Source organism: Cygnus atratus, chromosome 6 (genome assembly GCF_013377495.2).
Source record: "Cygnus atratus isolate AKBS03 ecotype Queensland, Australia chromosome 6, CAtr_DNAZoo_HiC_assembly, whole genome shotgun sequence".
Classification (NCBI taxonomy): Eukaryota; Metazoa; Chordata; class Aves; order Anseriformes; family Anatidae; genus Cygnus; species Cygnus atratus.
The window spans coordinates 12,612,501-12,636,187 of NC_066367.1; the positions used below are offsets into that span (position 1 = coordinate 12,612,501).

The 23,687-nt window shown below is 36.9% G+C and overlaps 1 protein-coding gene across 1 annotated transcript in view; it reads left to right on the forward strand.

Moving 5' to 3' along the window:
• BMPR2 (bone morphogenetic protein receptor type 2) overlaps positions 1 to 23,687 on the forward strand; it is a 111,204-nt gene that overhangs the window by 34,193 nt on the left and 53,324 nt on the right. Inside the window, exons 2-3 of the mRNA XM_035570812.1 lie at positions 17,621 to 17,794; positions 18,986 to 19,165. Of these exons, the coding sequence (XP_035426705.1) occupies positions 17,621 to 17,794; positions 18,986 to 19,165 (354 nt within the window). The remainder of the gene's footprint in view (positions 1 to 17,620; positions 17,795 to 18,985; positions 19,166 to 23,687) is intronic.

Here is a 23,687-nt window from a genome sequence, read left to right on the forward strand (position 1 = left end):
TGGGAATAAACCAATACAGGAACATTCTCTGCTGATGGCCGTTCTCATGGCAGCGCAGTGCCCATTCACTGGTGAATGCTTGTAGGCCCCACTTCTTAGCATTCCTTCCCCCCAGTTTTAAAGATACACAAGTGTTATCCCATGAAATGAGAGAACAAATTAATTCCTCTAAATAGGGTCTTTTGATAAACACTCTGTAGTAATGTAGGCAATGGAACTGTAAGTAGGACATTGTTGATCTTTCTTACATTTTTGATCCATCCTCAGATGAAAGCATGAGTTGATTCCTGTCCAAGTTTTTCTAGTCAGAATAAAATGTAGTGACTTAGGGCAGAAATGCCCAAATGTGAAAGTGAGGTCCCTGGCCGAAGAATGCCAAAGCCAGTAGCAATGGAACTGCTGAGTTTAATACGTACGTTAGTATATAAGGGTTTTGTTGATGCTTTTTTAATGGTTACAAAAGGGGGGAACCTCATTTCCCCTTTGAGGATGTGTATTGTGGTAGAGGTGAATTTCAGGACAAGCTTGGATGAAGAGAAGAGAGTGACTTTGTGATTTGGCAGTTGGTCTTAGAAAGCATGCTGTATAGGCAGAGAGTGACCTAGAAAAGGTGACTCGGTACATCGAGGAAAAAATGGCTATCAATTGCATCATAGGGGAACAGCAAAGAAATCACACACAGAAGGAAAAAAAAAAGTGAGACTGACTTCCATAGGATTTTGAAAACAAAGATGGTAAGTATAATGAAAATAAGCATTAAAAAATGAGATCTGTTCAGAAAGGATATGATAGATGTCATTTGTTGGGCAGACAGAAAATGTTACATGGGGCAATAAATAGTAATAAGGTTATGAACTTTGGGTTATTTGGGTAGAGATACAGACCATGCTTAACAGGAGAAACAGCAAGACAGAGAGAGACTCTTACTGCTTGACGGGTGCAGAGGGGAAATTGAAGGGAGCATGATAATGAAATCTACGCTGGTAAGAATGTATCTGACTTTAGATGTTATGGGACAGATTCTGCACTCACTGTTTCAGTAGCTTTTAAAGTTCAAATGCTGCAATTATAATGGTGGTACTTTAAATGTTTTCAAAGACTGCTGAATGTGATTGTACTTTATATTGTCTGTGTTTTTTCAGTTACAAGTCAGTAATTTTGCAAAGCTTGTGAGCTGTCATGTCTTGGTAACATTGTTTTGTAATGTCGAAAATACCCTCAAACTTGATTTTGATATAGAAAAGCTGATTCTTTTTGTTTAGGACTTTGTTTTCCTTCTTCTTTGGCTTCCTTATATGGCTTAGTATTGTATTGGAACGGATTCAGCTGAAGGGAATGGTGACTTTCTGCTGAAAAATTTACTTTTTCAGTAGTTTATGCACTCGTTCCTTGTGTAGAGAAATCTTAGCCATTATTGAATTAAGTTCCTTGTTCTTCATTTCTGGAATGCACCTGTTCCCCTGTAACTGGTGTTCGCTGCCTTGCTGTCAGAGATGAGAACAGTCATGCCTTTCCTCTGTTGGAATTTCTTCGTTTTGCTTTGCTATTACCCTAAAAAGATAACGTGTATTTTTGTTTTTCTTGCTTTGTGTTCTGTTCTCCCCTTTAGAGAGAACAGATTTACATGTTCGCCAATGTTTTCATTATTTTACTTCCAATTTTGCATCAATACCCATGTCATACGTACTTACAGTCGAGTGTTCTCAAAGAGAACTTACGTCACACCAATTAGGAAAAATAAAATAAAATAATGAAGCAGAGCTTGAGCTGCTTTTTCTGTTCTCTTATATCTGACTGATTTTGTTGTGAGCTTCTTCATTTTAATTTCTGTTAGTATTTTCTGGTCCTTGAAAAATACGGTGACTAGGTAATGTTATAACCCACATCAATCAAAGTATTTCCTGTTATCTCATCCTCATTGTTCTTACTGACATACAGCTATGATTTAGAGAAAAATAAATGTAAAATGAAGCTTGTAAAAATAGAGATGCCAGTGATGCTTTGAATGAAGTTCTGTATAGACCCCCTTAGCACTCAGCTTGAATAGATGGACGGGAAGAGAAGGATTCCAAAAGCATTTATGTAGGGGTGAAAAAAAGCTTACAAACTTAAGACATTTACTTTTGAGCATTATAGAATAAAGACAGAGAGCAAGACTTGGAGAAATAACCTTTTTTTTTTTTTTTCGTTGAGGATAAAACTATGGTAAGCTTATTTTAACTACTCTGTCTCATTGGGGCAGAGCATTTAAAAGCTGTGAATGGTAGTTTTTTCATCTCCTACAGAATATGTTCAAAGACCTTTAAATCCCCAGAAGGTGAGGGAAAGAAGACAAACTAGGGAAGAAACAAGGAGGGGAGGAATAATCTGTCTAATCTAAAAGCTTTCTGGGAAGCTGTGCTTTGAATAACTGGTGCATAATTATACGCCTGGAGTTACCCCTAGGCAGTTAGTTCTTTCAAAAACTGGCTGTGAAATTCTGACTTTGGTTTCCTCTTCTGAGTTACAAAGGGCATATCAATAACTAGAAACTGTGATCAAGATGATCCTGTTTTTCTCCCCATACAGGAATCCTAGGATTCAATGTATCATTGCAAATTACATAGACCAAGCCAGAGTTAGTCAAAGCAAACCATTCACAGAAAAAAACAAAACAAAAAAAACCCGACAACAACAACAAAAAAACCCCACTACATCCATGTTTCTGAAAACAAGATACAGCTCCACTAAAACATCCTCTTACAAACTACCAGAGGGATGAACTCCATTGGTTACTAGTCTTGAATTTGCTTCAGTGTAATCAGAAGGGAGTGGTTTTGCTGGATGAACGAATCACTAATATAATTTCCTTCTGTATCTGAATTTTCTTTATATTTAATAAATTTTGCATTTTCTTTATAGTTATATCAAGTTGGAATGATGCAATCGTTCTGCCATTACTGGTGCTGCAACTCATAACGTTGAAAGAACACGATGCTGAAGTGTTAGTAAGATGTTAGTAGAAAATCTAAAGATGCTTTCTGTTTTTTACAGCGATGCTGTAAATACTTTATCATCTTGTTAAATGCTGGTTTCTGCTGCTTTCCTGTTCAGCAGTAGCTCAGTTTCCAGTCAGAACAATAAATCTTTCTCAAAATCTTAAGGAGGAAAGTGTTGGGGCATTTAAGGTGCCAACATAGTATTTAAACACTTCTTAATAATAAAAGTACTTCATTTGTTGAGGTGTATTGGAAGTTTAAATTCTGTATTTTTTTCTACACATGAACTGAAAAAAAAATTGAGAACATTTTGAAGACAGACCTGTAACTTCCAAATTGTTCAGTTTTTTTTTTCCATGACTACATCTTAGCATCTGATGGGGCATGAATTTTGGCATTGGTTTTATTTTTAGTAAGATTTGGGGGGAAAGATTGATAAGTCAAACCTTAACTATGCAATCTGGCATCCTTCACTCTGAATGGTGGTATTGTGTAATTCTCTTCGCTCATTCATTGTTATCTCTCATTTTAAATGTGGTTTGTAAGAATTTCTAAATCTGCATGTAATTTATATTCCCGAACTCCATTTTTTTAATCTATAATTAAAAGAAGCGTTAATATCACATTATTCTGATGTACCCTTCTCTTTGGCAACAACGGTGTATTCCTGAAAACACTTTCCAAGTAAGCTAGGTATCTACAGTCTATGATAATCACTTGTGATGGCACATAGGCAGCTGATTTCCTAATCCTTTGATTGCAGTATTAGTTTGTCTCATATTCTGAAAACCTGTCTGATCCCGTAAATGTGTTTAGTGAATATTGTAGAATAAATTATATCTTGCCTTAAGACTCTAAAACACATTCAGGTTATGAGCACTGTATTTTCATTGTGCTTGTGGGTTTTTCCCTTTTTGTTGGTGTCTTTTTTTCAAAATTCTGTTTTAAAACTGTTTATAAAAAACAGAAGAAAAAGAAAAAAGGACTTAGATTAATTTAACATTGGAAGGATTTGTAATTGAATCACCAGAAGTAGTTCTTATCTGGCTTATCACCATTTCAACTAATTTAGACTCGGATCAGGATTTCTTAAAGAGACATTACAAATAGGATTTCCATTACACAAATCTATTAAGAATAATATATGTTTTGTGTATATGCGTGGCTTATTTGAAATATCTAGTATACCGGATGTTTGTATTAGAGTATTCCATACAACTATTTTATTTAAAACGAAACATTAACTTTAGAAATGCATGTGTAAACTTGAGTTTTGCCATGTTATACTCTAATTTTCACAGATTAGAGACAGCTTGCTCAAAAGTAAGTACATGAGTAAATAAATCTGGTCTGAATTTTTTAAGCTGCTATTTAAATGTTTACAGCAAGTTACGTTGCTTTCTAATGTTTCTAGTTCAAATTAAATAGGAAAACTTAACATTACTCAATTCATAAACTATTAACATTCTCTGTAGTGCCTGAGATAGTTCTTGATCATAGTTTTCTTTCTAGAGACCCCTAAACCAAAATAACTAATATTTGTTCAGTGTCTCTATATACTAGTTTGTACTTCTGAAAGACAGGTATTTAAAAAATGTGGAAGTTTAGAGCAAAACTCCTTATTGGTAAATGCTGCCATTGTGAAGCCTTTACTACCCCCCCCCCCCCCCACTTTTGTTAGACAAGGTTTGTCTTTGTTTGCTTCCTTATTAGTCCAAAATGTCAAGATGCTATTTGTTCTCATTTTCTGCCCTTGGACCATGTCTGATTCAGAAAAGGAGTGAACTCTAAAGATTGTGGACTAAAGTGCTTATCATACCTGTATTTGTTGTAGGGAGCGAGGTGGTGTGTGGGGCAGCACCCATGCAGGGAAAGCCTGCTGTCAGCTCTGTGCTCACCACTGGAATGCATGGCTTAGACTCACTAATGACACAAAGAGCTTGATGTTTTCTGCATACGCTACTTGTCCTGGGGGATGAAGTAGTCTTGTGGGATGTCTTAATCTGTAGTACTACCTGGGGTGTGTGTGGGGTGAGCAGTTAAGATGACCTTTTGTGCATAATTGGAGTCATCATCCTCAGGTGTGTAATGCAAAATGCAAGGCAAGTTTATTACAGCCTTTTATTTGGGTGTCCATATTTTGGGAGTGCCCTCTTCCATGTTTTGTGTCATTAGCATGGGAATCCTCATACAGGGTATGGCTGTGACAGGTGTCGGGCCATCAGCTCAACATGAGGATCTTAGAATCCATTAAAAAAAAAGTTGTCCTTCAAATGGAATGAAACTTCTACCTGTTTTGTAGACACTTTTCTTATCCCATGCAGTTTGCTTCTTTGGTGTGATCTGCTGTACTTCAGTTCCACAGACAGGAAATCCTTGAAAGAAGAGTGTGTTCAGTAGGCCAGGCTTGTCTTTGTGTACCAATCACTCCCTTTTTAACTATGTAAGTTTAGAAACCAGAAGTTAATGAACAGCTTGTTTTGACGAGACACTGACTTCTCTGACTACACAAACTTTGCTAAAGTTGGCTTCTAACAGCCTTTTAGCTCATGTAGTTATTATTGATACAACAAGGATTTTAAATATGAAACAACAAACGCATAAACAAAATGCATGAATTGATTTTAAATAGTTCCATGTGGCCATAAACTTGTAACAAATTAAAATACTGTAAGATCAGGCAATATATGAACAGTGCCTCTGCTCAATAGGCTGATAACTTTGAAGTTTAGCAAAAGCATAATTCAATATTTTCTGATTTTGCCCACTTCAAACACCTGTAAGTATTTATAGCTCACAATTCTGCCCATGCTTCTTGTTAGGTAAGGAATGTAGTGTAGCAGTGTTTGAAGCAGGTCCGAGTTCCTGCAGCAGCCCACAGTCTCTTAGTCTTTGATAACACTTTGTCCTCTGTGTAAATCAACTTTCACCTTGTCTTGGCTAAATTTAAGATGCCCAGGGGTAGTTGATAGTTTGTGGGATATTTTGTGGCATGCCATCCAGTGCCTTGAAGATAAAGGCTTAAGGTGGTTTTGAACTTGCACAAGTGTTTTCTGAGGAATTCCAAGGAAGTGAAAGGCTCAACAGACTTGGAAAGCATGGCGGTGTGGAAGCTTGTTTCTGCATTCTGCTCCTCTTGTCATTTGTCTTGGGATGTAAGATTTTGGGTTGAAATAGACTACATTGCTGTAGTCAGTCAAAAGATAATATGATATGTATTACTGAGGGCAAAATGTGATTACAGTCTTGGATCTTAATTTTCTTGTACCTTCAGATCACAGAAATTTCCCCATTTTCAAGTGTTTCAGCATATCACCAGTAGTGCAGGCTTCCTAAAAATATGTATAGGAAGAGCTTCTGTAACATACTGGGATGGACTGGCTGCATGGATACTGTTTTTTTCTTTTTTTTTCTTTTTCAAATTGAAGATACTGAAAAATATTCAAGAAAATCTTTTAGTAATATACCCAGAGGAAAAGGTATCCAAGCTTGCTAGAAAATTAAGTATTGTTAGGTGGCAGAGGGCAATACCTAGTAACAGACTTGCTTTCAATGGAACGTGAAATAGACTCTGAAATAATTGATTTTGTTCTGAAAAGTTTGTTACATTTGAGTTTGGGGGAGAAATACCTCATTATTACTTAGCCTTACTGTTTCTTTTGCTGTAGAGTTTCCTGTGTTATTCCATGCAGATACTTCACTTTGACAGCCCAGATAAACAGAAGCCAGACGTTCATACCCAGAAAAAATCCCTGAACTCCAGTGTAGGGCAAAGATAAAGAATTCCGCCTCTTTCAGCTTTGTGAATAGACATGGGCCAGTGGACAAAATTGTGTGACTAAGGCTTTGAAGATTTCTGTTTTGGCATAATTGCTAAACAATAACATTAATGTAGTTATTTTTATCTGAATGCAAGCAGTCATTTAGAAAGTGAATAATACTAAAAAAGAGATGGGTTTGTTTAAATCCTGTAACACTGTTTTGTGCTTTCTGAAAAGATTAAACATAGGTTGGGATTTTTCTAGGAGGCCTGGAGGAGTTGGATATCCAAAATCCCATGGAGTCACTGAAAGCCAGCTATTTCCTTCCCCATTTTCCCCCAAAATCTAGGCTTAAAAGTCCTTGAGCTTGAGTTGTAGTAATACTTACAGAGAAAACTATGTATTAAAACCGGCTTACAAAATCCTTTTTGTTGAAATTGTATCATTTTCTTTTGCCCAACATCATGAGTCTCTGAGTAGATTCTTTATGAGCTGATTCACATATGTGCAAAGACTAGGATTCCTGTCTGCTCATAAAATAAGCAATTGTTTCATCTGGAGACAAGATGATGAAAGATCTAAAGACTGTGCAAACCGGACAATATGGTTTGAAGCCGTAGCTGTGCTTTATGCCACATGAACCTCCACAGCAAATCTGTTTCTTCAAACTCGGTGATACTGTTGAAGCTCTAAGGTTTTTCCATAAAACAAGCATTAGGACTTCAGGGGAAATATTTTTATATTGTCCTCCACTAATATATTTAGTTTAGATTTAGTTTAGATCTCCCCTTAAGTGAGTGTTATTCTATTATTTGACACTTCTACAGTATTTAATGATTTAATCATATAAATTTTAGGTTAATGTAGTTCTGCTTTTCAATATTTAATATTGACAACTTTTGAGAATGCTCTTTGAGTAGGCTTGGACCCTTGCATTGCCACATAGGACACGCTGACTGAATCTGGTTCAATATGGAATGTGAAGTGTTTTGGAATCGGCTATAAACTGGCTATAAGTTGAAGTGAGATGGTCATAGAATCATAGAGTATCCTGAGTTGGAAGGGACCCACAAGGATCATTGAGTCCAACTCCTGGCTCCACACAGAACCACCCGAAAACCAGACCACCCTCTCAGAGAAGAACCTTTCCCTAACACCCAGCCTGACCCTCCCCTGTCCCAGCTCCATGCCATTCCCTTGGGTGCTGTCGCTGTCCCCAGAGAGCAGAGCTCAGCGCCTGCCCCTCCGCTCCCCTCGTGAGGGAGCTGCAGGCCGCCATGAGGCCTCCCCTCAGCCTGATCTGCTCGGGGCTGAACAAACCAAGGGACCTCAGCTACTCCTCACACGTCCTCCCCTCCAGACCCTTCACCTGCTTCCTAGCCTTCCTTTGGACACTCTCGAATAGTTTTTGTTTTTCTTATATTTTGGCAGCCAAAGTTGTACCCATAATGAGTATCTTGAAGCATTCAAAGTGAATGTTAAAATACTATGACTTTTTAAAATTATTTTTACCATTAAAAAGAAAAAAACAAACAAACTGGCACGATTTCTTGGTGTAAAGCCTTTAACTGTTTCTTAAGTGAAAAGCTGTGTGATTAAATGTTGTCAGTCCTGTGTCATCATTGAACTAAGATAATGTTATCTCTCTTAACATCCCAGAGTGGATTTTTCACTGCTAGCAGTTGATTATTTAAGAATTTCATGTTGGCCAGATTGATAACGTTCCTCTACTACCTGTTTGTTACGCACACTTCCTTTTAATTGTCTTGTTAAAAATCAATGGTAATTTAGCATAGGAGAAGATGGAAGGAAGGAACCTGTTGAACTAGACAGACTTATACAGTAAAAACAAATGTCGTTAGTGCTTACCAGCTGAGCACAGCTATAAACAGAATCTTAAGGAAGGTACTGAATCATTTAAGTATGTAGATTCTTTTTCTTGCTTAGACGTATACATTCTGAAGGAAGTTTTGTAAAGGGGGTAGGTCAGATTAGTGGCTGAAATAGAGATAAAAGAAGGTCAAATTGTTAGGGTTGTCATTCAGACTTTAGGACACTTGTTTTTAAATCTGTAGTGTGTCCTTCTCTGACCCTGGCTGAGTCAATGAGATACGTCTTCATTATAGATTTAGCTAGATCTTTTCTCATGCCAGATGAAAAATGCCTCAGCCTCTTGATGTAAACCATGAACCAGCATTAACTCTGCTGCTTCAAACTTACTTGAAATTTAATAATTTTGTCCCAGCAGTTTTTATGCCAGAACACAGGTATCATTAGCTTTCTTGCAGCTGTCAGGAGGGTGGTATAATTCCTGTATCCTGTGCTCATGATAGGTGGATAAAAATTTTGATTTTTGTGGCAGTGCCTGTTTTGGATGAGGTTTGTGCAGCCAGGTGGTCTGATTGTCATCTGAAACATTTTGAAGGTTGTGGGCATAAGGCACTGAAACAGCTTATGTGCAGTAAACTCAGGTCTCTTCTGTATAAAATCTGCCAACGTGTGTGGACTAAATAATCTGTCAGCTGCTAGCAATAAATCTCTGCTGTCCTGCTACTCTCCCTCATAGATCCTCTCACTTAAGCTGGATTCTTCTAAGGTAACACTTCCTTGGAGAGTTAATTTGGGGAAGAGAGATCAAGGCCTTCATTAAAGAATTTGAATTGACAGTTTACTTCCTTGGCCAATCCATACCTCTCTATTGACATTAATTCTAATTCATTAAACCCCCTATGTGGTGGATGGGTCTGGGAAGAAGCAGACAGTAGCAGCAGGCTACAAGGCAGTGTGTGTTGGCCTGTTGGCAGCGTGCTCCTTTCCTTGGGTATCCATCCCTTGGGTCAGCACGCCCCAGGTGAGGCCAAGAGGAGGCTGTGGGCCATGTACTGCAGTGGTGAAAAATGGTGGTGCCTGGGTGGGAGATGAGGTGTAAACATCATATACAACATGCAAGGTGCAAGGCAGCTTGCCAAATGATCTGGTTCTGTTTATATCTATTTCAGTTACCTGAAGCCAGCAAACCAATGCACTTCAGAATGCAGTCGAAACACCAATATGCACAAGTGGCTTTTAAGAATACAACAGGAAGACGTTGTCTCTGTTGTTGCTGATAGTGTTTATCAGCAGAAAGCACTGTGCTAGAAAGGGTATAAAGAGAAAAAAGATCTCGAAGTTACTTGGTCTCTTAAAGATTAGAGCGAGGAAAATGAAAGCCTAAAATATATCCATGTACAGGAAAAAAGGGTACTTGAATTTTCTAGTGTCAAGTTACTTTAATGGAAAAGGGTCTTGTAATGAACATAATTTATTTAGTCATCTGCATGCGCAGTCACTTACTCACTTTGAAATGGATATCAGTACTAGTAATCATTTTAGTTTTGGCACTGGTTCTCAATCAAAGCCTGAGCTTGTGTAATTGCCAGCACTTGAAACTGCTATGTTATACAGCAAAAGCAGAGAAAACCCAAATTATTTTTGTCAGTGAAGACTAAGGATATGAAATATCGTGAACAGATTATTCCAGATTTTAACATTGAGTATAAGCTGGCTGGGTTATATTGTCAAAATGTATGCTGTATGTTGAGGTACATACTGTGCCCTATAAAACATTGGAGGACTTTTGATGATTGCAATATTCTATTTCCTCTCATTTGTAGAAGGAGAGGAAGGCTTTTAATTGCAGATGCGACTTGCTGAAGTATTTTTCTTTCCTTTCCTGCTCTTCCCTCCTGGAAGTTCCTTTTGTATTTTCTCCTTGCAAGTTCCCATTCTTTCTTATTTCTTCTCTTTAAAATATCAGTGTTTGTGTTTGTGGAGCCCACCTGGAGAGCTTCTAGGGTAGAATCAGTGGGCTGTGCTGTCCTAGCTGTATGTTGCATGGTGCTGCTCGTAATGTCTTGCTTGAGAAGCCCCAGCCCATTTCTTACAGTTTTAGACCTTCACACTTACCTGCCCAGTCCTTAAACAGGCGATTTATTTCTCTTCTCAACCAATCAGTCTAGATCTCTGCTGCGTATTTGGTAAATGTGCTGCAAAACACAGAGTACTGAAAGAGTAAATATATGGAAGATCATCAGCATCTTAGCTTTTTTCCTCCTGATACGTTAGTATTAAAGATGGTCTGTCTGTAGAAGAATGACTTATTTAAAAAAAAAAAAAAAAAGTCTGCATGTGATGTTTTTATGTAAGTGTATACACATTTAGATATATTTGTAGTTAATGCCTCTGAGGAGAAAAAGATGAAAAACAGCAGTGAAATGCTTGCTAGGTGATGATTTCAAGTTTTTTTTTTTATCTATATCACGTCAGAAAGCAACTGACAGTAGCTGAAAAGATATACTGAGAGGAGCCTCCTGATACACTCGAAGGTGGTATTTTAATCACCTTCCTTTTATTAGCTCGTATCATGAAGACACGTGCTATCTCATAGCCCTGCCTCTAGGGCAATGATGTTTCCCCGGATTGAATACATGAAAACTTCACAGAGAGCTGACAGGATCGAAAGAAAACAGGTTTTGTGTCTTTGGTCCTTCTGATTAATATCTCTCTAATTCAAAGGACAAGTTACAGGAAAAAACTTATTTTAAAAAATCTGTTGCAGCCTAATGAAGTTCCTAGTTGAACGTATAATGGCCTATATTTAAAGAAATTCTATTATAAGCAAGCAAATGTTCAGAAACCTTTACCTTCGATATTTTTTGTTTTCCATGTCTTCACCTATGTGGTCATGAAGGTAGTTGGATATAATTACCAAAGTAGTATCCATATATCTGTGATGCCAGCAAGTCTGTTCCCTAAGGTTACACGCAAATCTGTCTTCTGACTGCTACCTCAGATTCTTTTATTCATGATTTCTACATCACGAAATGTATTGCCTGGCACTAATCGTGAAGCCACAAATTTTGATTTTTATCCTGACAATTAGAACAGGGAGTAGAATAATTCTCTGTAGCATTTCCTTCCTTTCCCCCTCCCTTAGCACTTGATGCAAGTTCCATATACAGCATTGAATAGATGTAAGGACAGGAAATGTTGATTAAGTACTAATGGAACCAACTTCCTATGCTATTAATGAAAACATGACTCATGTTTTAAGGATTTGCAGTTGGATTCCTGTAACTTTTGGTGTTTCTGTTGTAGCTGTTTTCAGTAATCATGTTTTCCAATAACACAAAATAATTGCAAAAGACTGAGTATACTAGTATATTAAAAACAATAGAAGCATATTCATTTATTTAAATTCATCCTCGTGTACATGAATCGTATTTGTAGCACATGAGATTTCTGTCTTGTAATTTATTTTTATATATTTTTTTAAAATCTTTGCTGTCCAGAAATATCTTCTCCCTCTGCAAAACATGTTGGGAGATGAACAAGTGAAACTATGATAAATTCCCAGTTCCTTCAGAATTCCAGAAAAGTAATTTAACTCTGTTTCTCCATTCTCAGCTTGGAATATGACAGTAAGATTTCATTGTCTGAGGAAAATTGAGTCTGTTAAGTGTGTGAATGTGTGTGTGATGATCAGGTGCAACCATAACAGTAGCCAAATGAGAAAGCAGAGTGAATGTGTTTTAGCTTACTTATTTACCCGTATTTAATTGTAATACTGCTCGTGTGTTAAGCATATCTTTGAAACTGGTCTATACATTTCATTTTTGTATAACATAGAGGTGCAAAATGGGCTGGAGAGAAACAACTTTTCAACTCTTTTTGTTTGTTTGTTTCCTGTGATAAGGAAGTGAAGAGCTTGCCCTGCTTGCATGCTCCCCCCTTCTCCCCCCTAAGTAGAACTTTTGGGAATGGTGCCTCCCATTCTTGTTTTTGTTGGAAATCCATGCTGGATGGAAGAACTGAAGTTTGAGTTAATTTCATTATTTTTATTAAATCATTTTGTCATAGTTTGCCTGCTCTACAAGTTCAAGGGGAATGGAAAATATGTGTTTTATAATAAATCCTTTACTAGTCATTGTTCAAGTTTTACTTTTTTATCCCTTACAGTATCAGCCCCATCTATTTCCACTTGTCTGTAATGGCAAATTTTTTAGTAGTTTATGACATAAAAGCACTCGTTTCTGTTTGTTTGTTTGAAAATCTCCATGCATCTATCATGAAAACTAAGTTAGAAAATACCTGAATATGTAATGAGTTCTATGTGACAAAGAAATATATTTTACTATGAATTCAACCTTTTTGTAGTGATGATAAAAATGCCAAAAGTCTTTTTCTTCCTTATTGTATATTGTGGAAGAAAAATTAAGTAGGTGTTCTTCAGTTTTGGAGGTAACCTTTCGTGTGAATTTTTCCTTTTCTTTGTAACTTCAGAAATATGGAAATTAGAACTTTTTTATTGCATACTGATTTAATCAGATAGTTGTGTTTAAGTAGAGTGAACCCTCCAGAGCATTAAAAAAAAAAGTGTTCATTTGATTCAGAAGATTTATAATCTTTGGGTGTATATACATACACCTTTGGCATTTTTTTCTGTTTGCAGTGTTTTAGTCCTAACCATAAAAGTTGTTATAGACTTGCACATTTACAGAGCAGCTGCAGTCCAGATTAATGATTTTACAGCAGTTATTTTTGTGATGTTCAACTTGTGTAGGAGTAATGAGATGGGTAGCTTGAACAGGGCTGTACAAGCATTGATACAACGTGGAATCTCTTAGCAAGAGCAGGGTTCTGGAGGATGGCTTCAGCAGTGCAACAGATGGCCTTTGCAACCTGTGCCGATGCTTCCCTTGGTGCTAGGCGTTGGGTTTGTTCGCAGAGTACAATGCAGGGGCATTTCTTGCCTGGGCAGATGTACTGTACAGCTTGACCTGTAAATGGCCTCTGCATTTTGCTCGTTTGAAGATGCAGTGCTGGTGCATCTTGTGTGTCTGTGAAATCTGGAGGCAAAGGAGCACCGCTCAGTGAGCTGCTCATGGGTTCTTAAAACATGCTGAGCGTGTCTGTCCACAGGCGTTTTGCCTTTAATTTTTCTGGCATAGATTGCAAATGACCTGGGTATATAAAACAGATCAGTTCAAGAGCCAGAGCCTTCAGAGGCTAAACAGCTTGTTTATTTTAATTGCTCTTGCTGTTCACTGAAGATCTTAGCATTGAGGTATTTTCTCGGGTTTGTATCTGTTGGAACTGAAGACAGGAGAATCCAGTAGTTCTAGTTCTATGCCACCATTTCCCTGCCTTGGAGACAAAAACCAGCAGGGAACCCAGCTGAGGAATATCGTTCTGTCAGCTTGCTGCATGTAAAGTTTAGAACAGGCACTCCAGCACCTCTGTGTGTTGTGTTTTTTTTTTTTTTTTTTTTTTTTTTTTTTTTTTTTTTTTTTTTTTTTTTTTTCAGCAGTATCTCCATTTCTTTTGGGGAAAGTTTTAGGGCATACTCATCTAAGCTGGCAGCTGCTTCCAGGGCCTAACTTAGAAGTGTTCTTATACTAAAAGTTTTTAGAGCTGACGAGTTCCACTGACTGGAAGAGCAAAACCTTATTGCCAAATTCCCAGAGCAGGAATGTGCGGAAACCATGTAAGGAAACTGAAGTTTTGTAGAAGCTTGTCTATTGTCAGTAGAAGCTTGTCTATTCTCTGGTTCTTCAGGATAGTTTCTGTAGATCTGAATGTCCTACTCAATTTTCTTTGGCATTAGAGCATCAACAATGAACATACAGAGACCATAGGAAAAAAAATAATCCTGATCCTCCAAATGTTCCAAGCCATCAGAAAAAGGGCAGGGGTCAGCAGAGTATTGCAGTGGGTACTGCTCCCGTAGGGGCTGTAGTACTCTGCTATAATGGAAGCAGGAATGTGCAGGGATCAGCATGAAAACTCTTTATTTGTTGGGTGTGTAACCTTTATTTTTGTTGGAAAAGTTTCCCACTGAGATCATCTGATGCTAAATTGTGGCAAGTTAACTTGCATTTTTATTAGTATGCTAGAAAACTGATGAAGGCAGGCACTCATTTGCTAGCACTGGTGCTTTCCCATGCTTGCATCTTCCTCACCTCTGCAGGTGTTGGTATGGGGCAGTATATTTTCTTAAATCAGAAGAGCTTTTGGTAGCAATGATTGTTTTATCTAGTTTATGGTTTTGTAGCATCTAGCACAATGGTTAACAACTTGTAGTTTTCAAAGTAGCTTTGGCATGTTCTTGCCTTTCAACCTTAATCCTAATAGATACACAGAAAGGTGAAGAGTCTGAAAGTGGACAGTTAAAGTGGTCTGTGACTCTGGAGCACAAGCATGATACATGTAACTATCTTTATATATATATGTGTGTGAGTAAGTAGAAAGCAAAATTTTTTTTCTTTTTTCCCCTATTAGTTTAGAGGTTAAAAGTGTTGTTTATTTTTTAAACCTATTGAAGTATTATGAAAGTGGACTTTACCTGGCATTGTGGTTTTTGTTGTTGTTGTTTAGGAAAATGATGCAACAAAACAAAAAAAGCACCAAACAGGTTTTGACAAGGAAACCAGATCTATGTAGCTGCTTTATAAGTTCTGTTCTTTTTAATTTATTTTTCACAATAAAGGCAAATCATGAAAGAGCTTATCTTGCAGCAACTCGAGCATTCTGTAAACAAGCAACATCTCAGATGACCTTAGTCCCATTCAGCTATCGCATGCAATTGATTTTAAAACCTTCGTAGTGTCCCTTGGAGCAGATGCATCATGTTTCACAAGAAGCTATAATTCTGTCCCGTTCCTTCTTGAAAATTGTATTTCAGTGATATTTTTTTCTTTCGATTTTCAAAAAGTGAGTCAGCTCCAGTTCTCTTGCAGTAGTTGAGTACTATCCTTTCATACATTGTTTCTTGGCCAGTCCCATGTCATAGAGCAGGGAATGTAGGACAGATGCTTCACGCCTGGCATACTCAGCTGTTCCTGAGAATAAAACTACTGCGTGCGACTGGCAAGGACTGCTTGAGGCAGCACATGTTAGCTCTTAATATATGACCTTTTTGTCCTCAGTAACTCAGCTTACTCATTTAGAAAGAAAATGTTAGATATGAAATTTGGGCAATTGAGTTTCTGAACATAAGCCACTGCTTTGTAATGAATGTATTTATCACCTCAAAACTCAAGTTACAGATGTAAAAGATAAATTGTACACCAGTCAGTGTACAGAGAGGCGGGTGAGTAACATGGACTGCTGTCTAGGTTATCGGAGTATGTGAAACTGCAAGTGATTGAATTACAGGAGCTTAAGAAGTTCCTGTCCCCTCCACTGAGAATTTACCACTACTGAACTGACATGCAGCTCAACTGATCATACATGCCCTACCAGACCATTAAAAATACACTAAGTTGTGCTATTTTAATTACTGCTGCCACAGAATAAGGTGGGAGTCACTGTCAGACTGTTTTTCTGCATGGTGCAGTTATATATAGTTGTCTCTGGATAAGAGAATATTGAGTTTTGACTCTTTAATGAATAGTAAAAGCCTTAGAAAAGAGACACATCTGAGTCTAGATATCTTATTTTGTCTTTCTATTACAAAACAATCTGTGCCGATAATACAATTAAACAGTATTTTTGCAGCAAGTGTGCTGTAGAATGACAAAATAATTAAATTCTCAGTGAATAAGTATTTTGTATGTATACAGTACCTTTAATAATTGACAATGATATTCTACAAGTTTATTTTAAGTTCAAAATTGGTTTTCTCAAAAGATCACTTGTCATCTACTAAACCTGGCATCTTTCTGCTGACTGTGCTTTCACATGAGTTAAAGAATGGGATGAAATCTACTTGAGAGGCATAGTACAAGTTTTTACTGAGAGCGGGTCTTTTCTGAGCTGTACTACTGAATGTTTTTCTGTGCTGTAGTTACACATCTACCTTGCCATGCATTTTATAAAATCATATTTAAGTGAAGAATGAATATACTTTAAAGAACATATTTACTACAAATGTAAGATTTGTCTTGGAGCTTGATGTCTTTCTAAAGAATTTGAAAGTTTACCTGTCTTTTCCTAAGGAAAAGATAGAGGTGTATCAGCAAGGATAATGGAGGTGACATAAGTGAAAAAGCAGTAATAGTATGGGTAAAACATCTGAGTTCTTAAGTTATTCCATTTTTAAAGTTTTACTAATCAAATATTCTCGTTAAAATCAGTATGTCGTGATTTTTTTTGTAATAAAAAATCGAAGATTTTTTCAAGTGATTATGTATATTTATTTTTGTACTTTTTTCATACATAGAATGTTCCTGCTGGACATTCCACAGGGAGATTTTATGCACAACATTGCTCCTGTTTACAGTCAGTGTTCTGCAGATCTGATGATCGGAGTTGTATGGGTTTTACTCAGCTGTTAGTATTTCTGTTGGTGGTCATTAATGATCTGTGAACTAGCCAAAACTAATAAGTTGCTGAGGGAAAAGAAGTAATGTCAGTGCAGCGGATGGATAAAAAAGTAGAAAAAAAGATCAAAAGAAAGAGAGTGGTGGGGTGGGGGAACTGAATGAGGGAGGCACACTGGATTGGGTGGCACTTTGAAAAGGATTGTATTGGTTTAGGATCTGGAAACAATTAAGTAACGCATGTGGTTGCTGAAGAAACCAACTAACAGTTGTGTAACTTACACTTGAGGACAAACGATGCACGCTATGCAATGAAATTTTTGTTCTGTACATGTGGACTTCAAGCATTTACGCATTCATTTTAAAATGTCTGCTGTTTTTTTGGTCTTTATGAAAGTAACTTGAGGATAGATGGACCTCATTTTTGCTTCTGACCGTTGAAGTACATTTTAAAGAACGGGCACTTACAGTTCAAGATGGTTATAGGTTTCCAGAAGACCATAATCATGCTTTAAAGTTACAGTTAAAATTTCATGAATGAAATCAGTGACAAAAAATATTTTTCTTTCTTTGTCTAAAGCTGCACAGAGTGAGGAGCGGCTGTGTGCATTTAAGGACCCATATCAGCAGGACCATGGAATCAGCGAGAGCCGAATCTCCCAGGAGAATGGCACGATTTTGTGCATGAAAGGTAGTACCTGCTATGGACTTTGGGAGAAGACACGAGAAGGAGACATACATCTTGTAAAACAAGGTATGTAACATTTCATCATAAGTGCAGTTTTTGCTACTCTTAACTTTTTTTTTGTGGTATAGCGATCTGATCTGAGGATGCTCTGTTGCAAAACTGAATGTTTTGTTTGCTCATTGTACAAATTTAACTTTCCATTTAACAATCTTAAGTATGAATAACAAGTTTTTTGAAATAAACGACTTATAAAAGAGACTAAGGAGCCCAGTGTACAGTTAAGGGGAAAAAACCTCAAATCAGTTATTACATAAGAAGTCCAGAGGAAGATAGCTTTCTTGAGTATACCTCATTATACATATTGAGTCATGATAAGTTTAAAAATAAATGTCTCATTAAGTAGAAATGTACTTTCAAATTGATTGGATGTTTGTTTACAAAGTAAATTGCTCTAGCACAGAACTGTCACACACTGTCAATTCATTATTTTTCTGCTGGGAGCACGATGATAGGGAGAGGTGAAGTGTCTTGCAGTTGCTGGAGATGTGCTTTGATATTCACTCTGAGAAACTCTGTGCTTGGTTACTTGGATACAAGTTAATGTAGCATAAGGTATGAACTGAATGAGAACTGGTGTTTACAACATGTGCAGTTCACCTCAAAGCTCTTATTTAATGTTGGATCTGGTAATCTGCTTGAAAGAAGCACTGATTGCTTACTGCTGCTCCCACACTACCTCTTACCTTTCCAGGCACTTGTGCATAAACATTTAACCACCTTTGACCATATTTGAGAAGGGACAGTTGATGTAGGAACCAAAGGCCTAAACTAAGCAAGAAATAAGTTGTAGTTCTGTAGTTCTAGTAATGTTGACAATGAGAAAGACACCATTTTTAGAAATTTTGCAAGAAGTACCAAACTATAGATGCAGTCTTGTTTTCTAGCTCCAAGAAGGAATACTAAGTCACAGTTTTGCCTAGACTGTGGGTCAGGTGGTGGTTTGTCATACTGAGGTTGACAGCTGGGCAGCTTTGGTGCTGGCCTGCATCACCAGCCATGTTCCTTCTTCTACACAGCGGTAAATTCTGAAGGAAGTTGTCTGGTTGCTGGTTTTAAAAGGTGTTAGTAATGTCAGTCGAGCAAATTATGATAACTGTTTTCACCCTGCTCTGTAACATTTAATTGGGTATTATATGGTACTGATTTCTATTATGCCTCCATAACAAAAATAATTATTTAATTTACTTCTTTTTACAGGTTGCTGGTCTCACATAGGAGACCCACAAGAGTGTCACTTTGAGGAGTGTATAGTTACGACCACACCTTCTTTGATTCAAAATGGAACATATCGCTTCTGCTGTTGTAGCACTGACTTGTGTAATGTCAACTTCACTGAAAACTTTCCACCTCCTGACCCTACTGATACAACACCTTTCAGTAAGTCAGACATTTCCATCTCTGTCATTTCATTTAGAGCAAGATTCTTCTTTTGTGTACTATAAAATGTGAAATCTATGACCTTTCTAATCATACACAACAGAAATAGCAAACAGAACAGCTTTTCCACATGAAGTTTAGCACATTTATATATGCCACAGTGCTCTGCAAAGGATGAGTTAAGTGCTTACAAGAGAGGTGTTTGTATAGGCAACTGCTGAATGCTTATTATATTTTCCAAAATAGTCTCTAATCTTGGGTGCTTGGGTGTTTGTTGGATGCCTAACTTCAGAAACATGTGGGGATATTCAGAAGGATTCTGATGTCTGTTAAAAACAGGCCAGGAAGTTCATTAAAATTATGGCACATCTGAAAAGTCTGGTCTGTCTATTTAGTCCTGGTTCATAGATAGCTTTGAGCAGTAGAACCAGTCTTAAAGTGATCAGGCTGTTGAGGTTCTCTTCAGCAGTCTTACAGTGCTTTGAAATCTGACTTCTTTCCTTTGCTTATCTCTGGTAGAGATTAATTTTGGCTTAACATTCAAAGAGTACTAGTTAGAGCAAGGTAGTTTTTGTCCAGATTAGATTATCTATTAAATTATTTATTATAAAATTAACATAGCAAATGGATCCAAATCAAGGTGTTACTCCCCTTAACCTCCAATTACAGAAGCAAGATCATGACTAGCAGACCCTCTGTGATGCTGCATTCTAAGAATTAAGAAGCAGAGTTGTTAGCCTATCTGAACTTCTGTACAGCCTTTTCTAAATAAGAATTGAATAGAGGCAGGATTGTAAATGGAGGTACAAGTGTTTCTGTGTATTGAGAGTTTTTTGTCAATTGAGCGTTTTGTGAAATGAAGATGTCTTTAATGGGATAGTATTTACAGCTATAGAATGTGAAAAGAATAGTTTGTATTTAGGAGTGATAATTCTTTGAATTCACTTAAACTCTAAGATAGTGATGGCATTAATGCTTTCAAAAGTAGCTGTAAGGTGGGGTCTTTGTAAGCAATTTTGAGCAAAATGAGGGCTTGGCATGTTAATGGAAAAAGAAAAAGCAACCTTTTATCGGGAAAACGTATAGGGCATAATTGGGTAAAGATAAATGGCAAGATGTATGGTACCTTTTGACTGATAATACTATTTGTACAACTAGTGAGCAATCACTGTTTGGAACCTTTGTCTGAGCTCGGGACTGTGCAGTGCAGAACAGACACCACTTGACTCTGGTAATAGTCCCCTAATTGGGCCCCCCAAATATGACAGGAGTTACTGCTGTGCAGGGGATATAGACAGGATGGTGTAAACTTAATTCCTTTTTCCTCTCTCTCCCCCCAAGACAGGGAGACAAAGTTCCTACAAAATGGCTTGTGCTTCTCTAAGGGTAGAAACTGCAATCTGAATGAATTTGGTTATTGCATGAGATGATCTTCAAATGATTTTTAAGTGGAACTTTTAATACTGAAACATCTAGCCTAACTTGCAAAGTGAGAGGGGGGAAAAAAAACATCTAACACAGTCCTTAATTCACCCAGCTGTAATTGACTGTTGCAGCATACATTTTTACTGACTCAAATTGTTTTGTGTTATTGTCACCTCCCATTTTCATAATATGCAAATTTGGCTTCAGGTATAAGCAAAATAGGTTGCTTTGTGGCACAGTTGTCTGTCTGCATTGGCTGTGCTAGAGATGGCCTTATTTGCTATTCCGGTATATTGTTTGTAAAGCTCTACTGCTGCTTCCTCCATTTTGGAGGTAGATGATGTTCTAGAAACCTGCAAGGGTGAACAAAGGAGGAGGTTGTGATGTATGAACTCCTACATCTTTATTGGACCATGTTTTACACTGTCCTTTTTCGAGTCCTCTTACCTTTCTCTAGAACCTGTTTTGGTGCTGTAAGATTTAGTTTTGCCACCTCAGCGCTGAGGACAAAATTCTTGCACAGTCATATGGGAAATCTTCTGCAGAAGGTTATTCCAGTATAGCCCACAAAGTCTAAGAGCCCCGTTTCATCTATATTCTTGTAATGCATTAAAAAGGTTGTACGTGGGAAAAGTTATTCAATGACAGAAAGTAAGGCCTAACAGAACTGCATTTATCTTTATGGTCCTGTAAATTTCAAAGCATGTGTGAATAGTGTATGGTTAATGAAGTGAAGCCTAATGAATTCAACCAACAGTTAACTAAGTATTGTTCATCTACTGTTGTCTGTTAAAATCACCAAGAACAAAAATTAATGAAATAAAAAATGGAAATTCAACTCTAATTAAAAGACTAACAGAACCTGGTGAAACTGGTCAATTAAAAAAAAAATGTTATTAAGGAAAATAATAAGTGTTCTTTTAAAAGCATTCTAGTTTTTCTGCATCAACATGAAGGGTCTCTGTAAACTTTTATGTTCTTGAGTTAAATCCATTCAGAAAAAATAACAGAAGAATAAACAATAAATTTTTGTGATCGCTTGGTTGTAATATAGGGTAAGTAACAGTAGCATATTGAAAGATGTAGCTAGAATATAAATGTTTCAAGAAAAGTAGAAGTAATTGAATTAAAATCTTCATACATGTTGCATATAAAAAAAATCATTCTCATAAAATACATCAAGTGTTCTCATAAAAAGTACACTTAATTTTTATGTTGTCTTTTAGGATGTCAAAACATGTTTCTCTTAACCATATCTTTATAGAATGGAATATCTTATCTAGGCTGATTCTCATTGTTTAGGGCACAAATACAAGAAATCCATCCTATTTTGTAGAAAAACGTTTATAAAAATGAAAAATAAGATCAAGGACAAACTGGTTCTTGAAGCCTCAAATTTAATCCTTACTCCTCCCTAATGTGCAGTTTGTAATTCAGTCATACATCTGAGTAGTCATAATATTATTCTCTTCTATCTTAAGGATAATCCAGAAAGATTTGAGTTGTTGATGGTTGCTTGATTGGTTGCTAGTCCCTCCAGCTAGTATCTTGCAAATGCTGTAGGATGGTATCTAGTTTAAAGCCCACAGTCTTGTGGTATTAAAAATGCAAAGATTCAGGTAGCAATTTCCTGAAGTACTGGAAGATTGGAGAATGGTGTTTATATCAGATGTGAAGATTTTATCTGTGTAGTTTAGGGCTACTGAAATGCAGAAGTTCAAGAACATCCTCATCCTCAACTGAAGCTTGCACTTCTCAGTCAGGGTGGGTAGGAGTACTTTCTCGTGCTTTGCAAAATCAAAAATTGAAAATTGTTACTTCTTTGTGAAAACAGAAGATGGAAGAGTAATCAAAGAACCACACCATCTTAAGTTCAGCCAGTAAATGTAGATAGATACTCTTAACCCCACTTTAAAAGGGACAACTATCCCTTTGTTTGTAAATACTTTGAGACGTGTATTTATTCTATTGGTTTTGTCAAATGTTCATTTTGATATTTTTGAAAAACATCTGTCCCTCGTGCCTACAAAATACTTCCCAAATTCTGAGATAATTTGAAGGCAAATTCGTTAATTCTACATACATTCATAATGGCCATTTAAATAGAATTTAAGTAATTAAAGGGGTAAATGTTCTCCCTCATTGGTCATAGATAAATTGTTGTAATGAAACATTTTTAGTTAATGTAACATCAGGATCAAAGCAACAAAGCCATTTTTAATTATTTTTTTTTCCCTCAAGGCTGCATTCCTGGCACTGCAAATAAATTAATCTTACAGCAACTGAGTATTAAGTGTATACTTTTGTATGACAGGTAATGCATTTGCATGATACGTGGGAAAAATCCCTGGCAGCAACAGTTGAGCATTGCTGGTAGATACTATTGTTGAAATGATGTAGTTTTTTTCCCCACATAGCAACAAATGGTGGCTGCAATTTTTAGAGGATCTAAAAACTTATATTAAATAAGAATGCTGAGGTAGAGTTATAGACAAACTGCTTGCCTTACACAGTGAAGGAAGTTGAAGTTTCTTTATTCTAAACCACCAATAGGCTTGTTTATCTTTCCAATGTATCATCTCAGCCTTTCTTTGCCAACTTTCTTGCTACAAATACGTATTTGGTTTGAATGCTCACAGAATTCTGTGGAAACTTTGAGGAAAGCTACCATTTTAAAAGAAAGTAATTATTAAGGTGCATGGTTGGGTCAGGTTAATTAAGGTAGTAATAGATGGTTTTCGTTCAACTATTACTTTTGAGAGGTAGCAGTTAGACTCAAGTTGCTGTGGACACATGGTCCAACTTTGCTCCCATTGAAGTTGAATTAGATCATGTCAGGCAAATTTTGGAAAGCCTTAACCTTACTCTCTCAGTTCTTATCCTGCACTGCTTTTTCCAGAGGCTAGCATTCAATATTAATTTGTAATTGAAATGCCTTTCGTTTCATCTGGGTTCTGCTTGGTGAATGCTGCACCTGATCAGCTAAGTTTTTAGCCAGTGCAGTTCTTCCACTTCTGATTTGCTAATCTAAGAAAATATTCAGTAAATAAGTGTGTTCCCTTACTTGTCCGATACTTCTTATTCTATTGATTTAGAT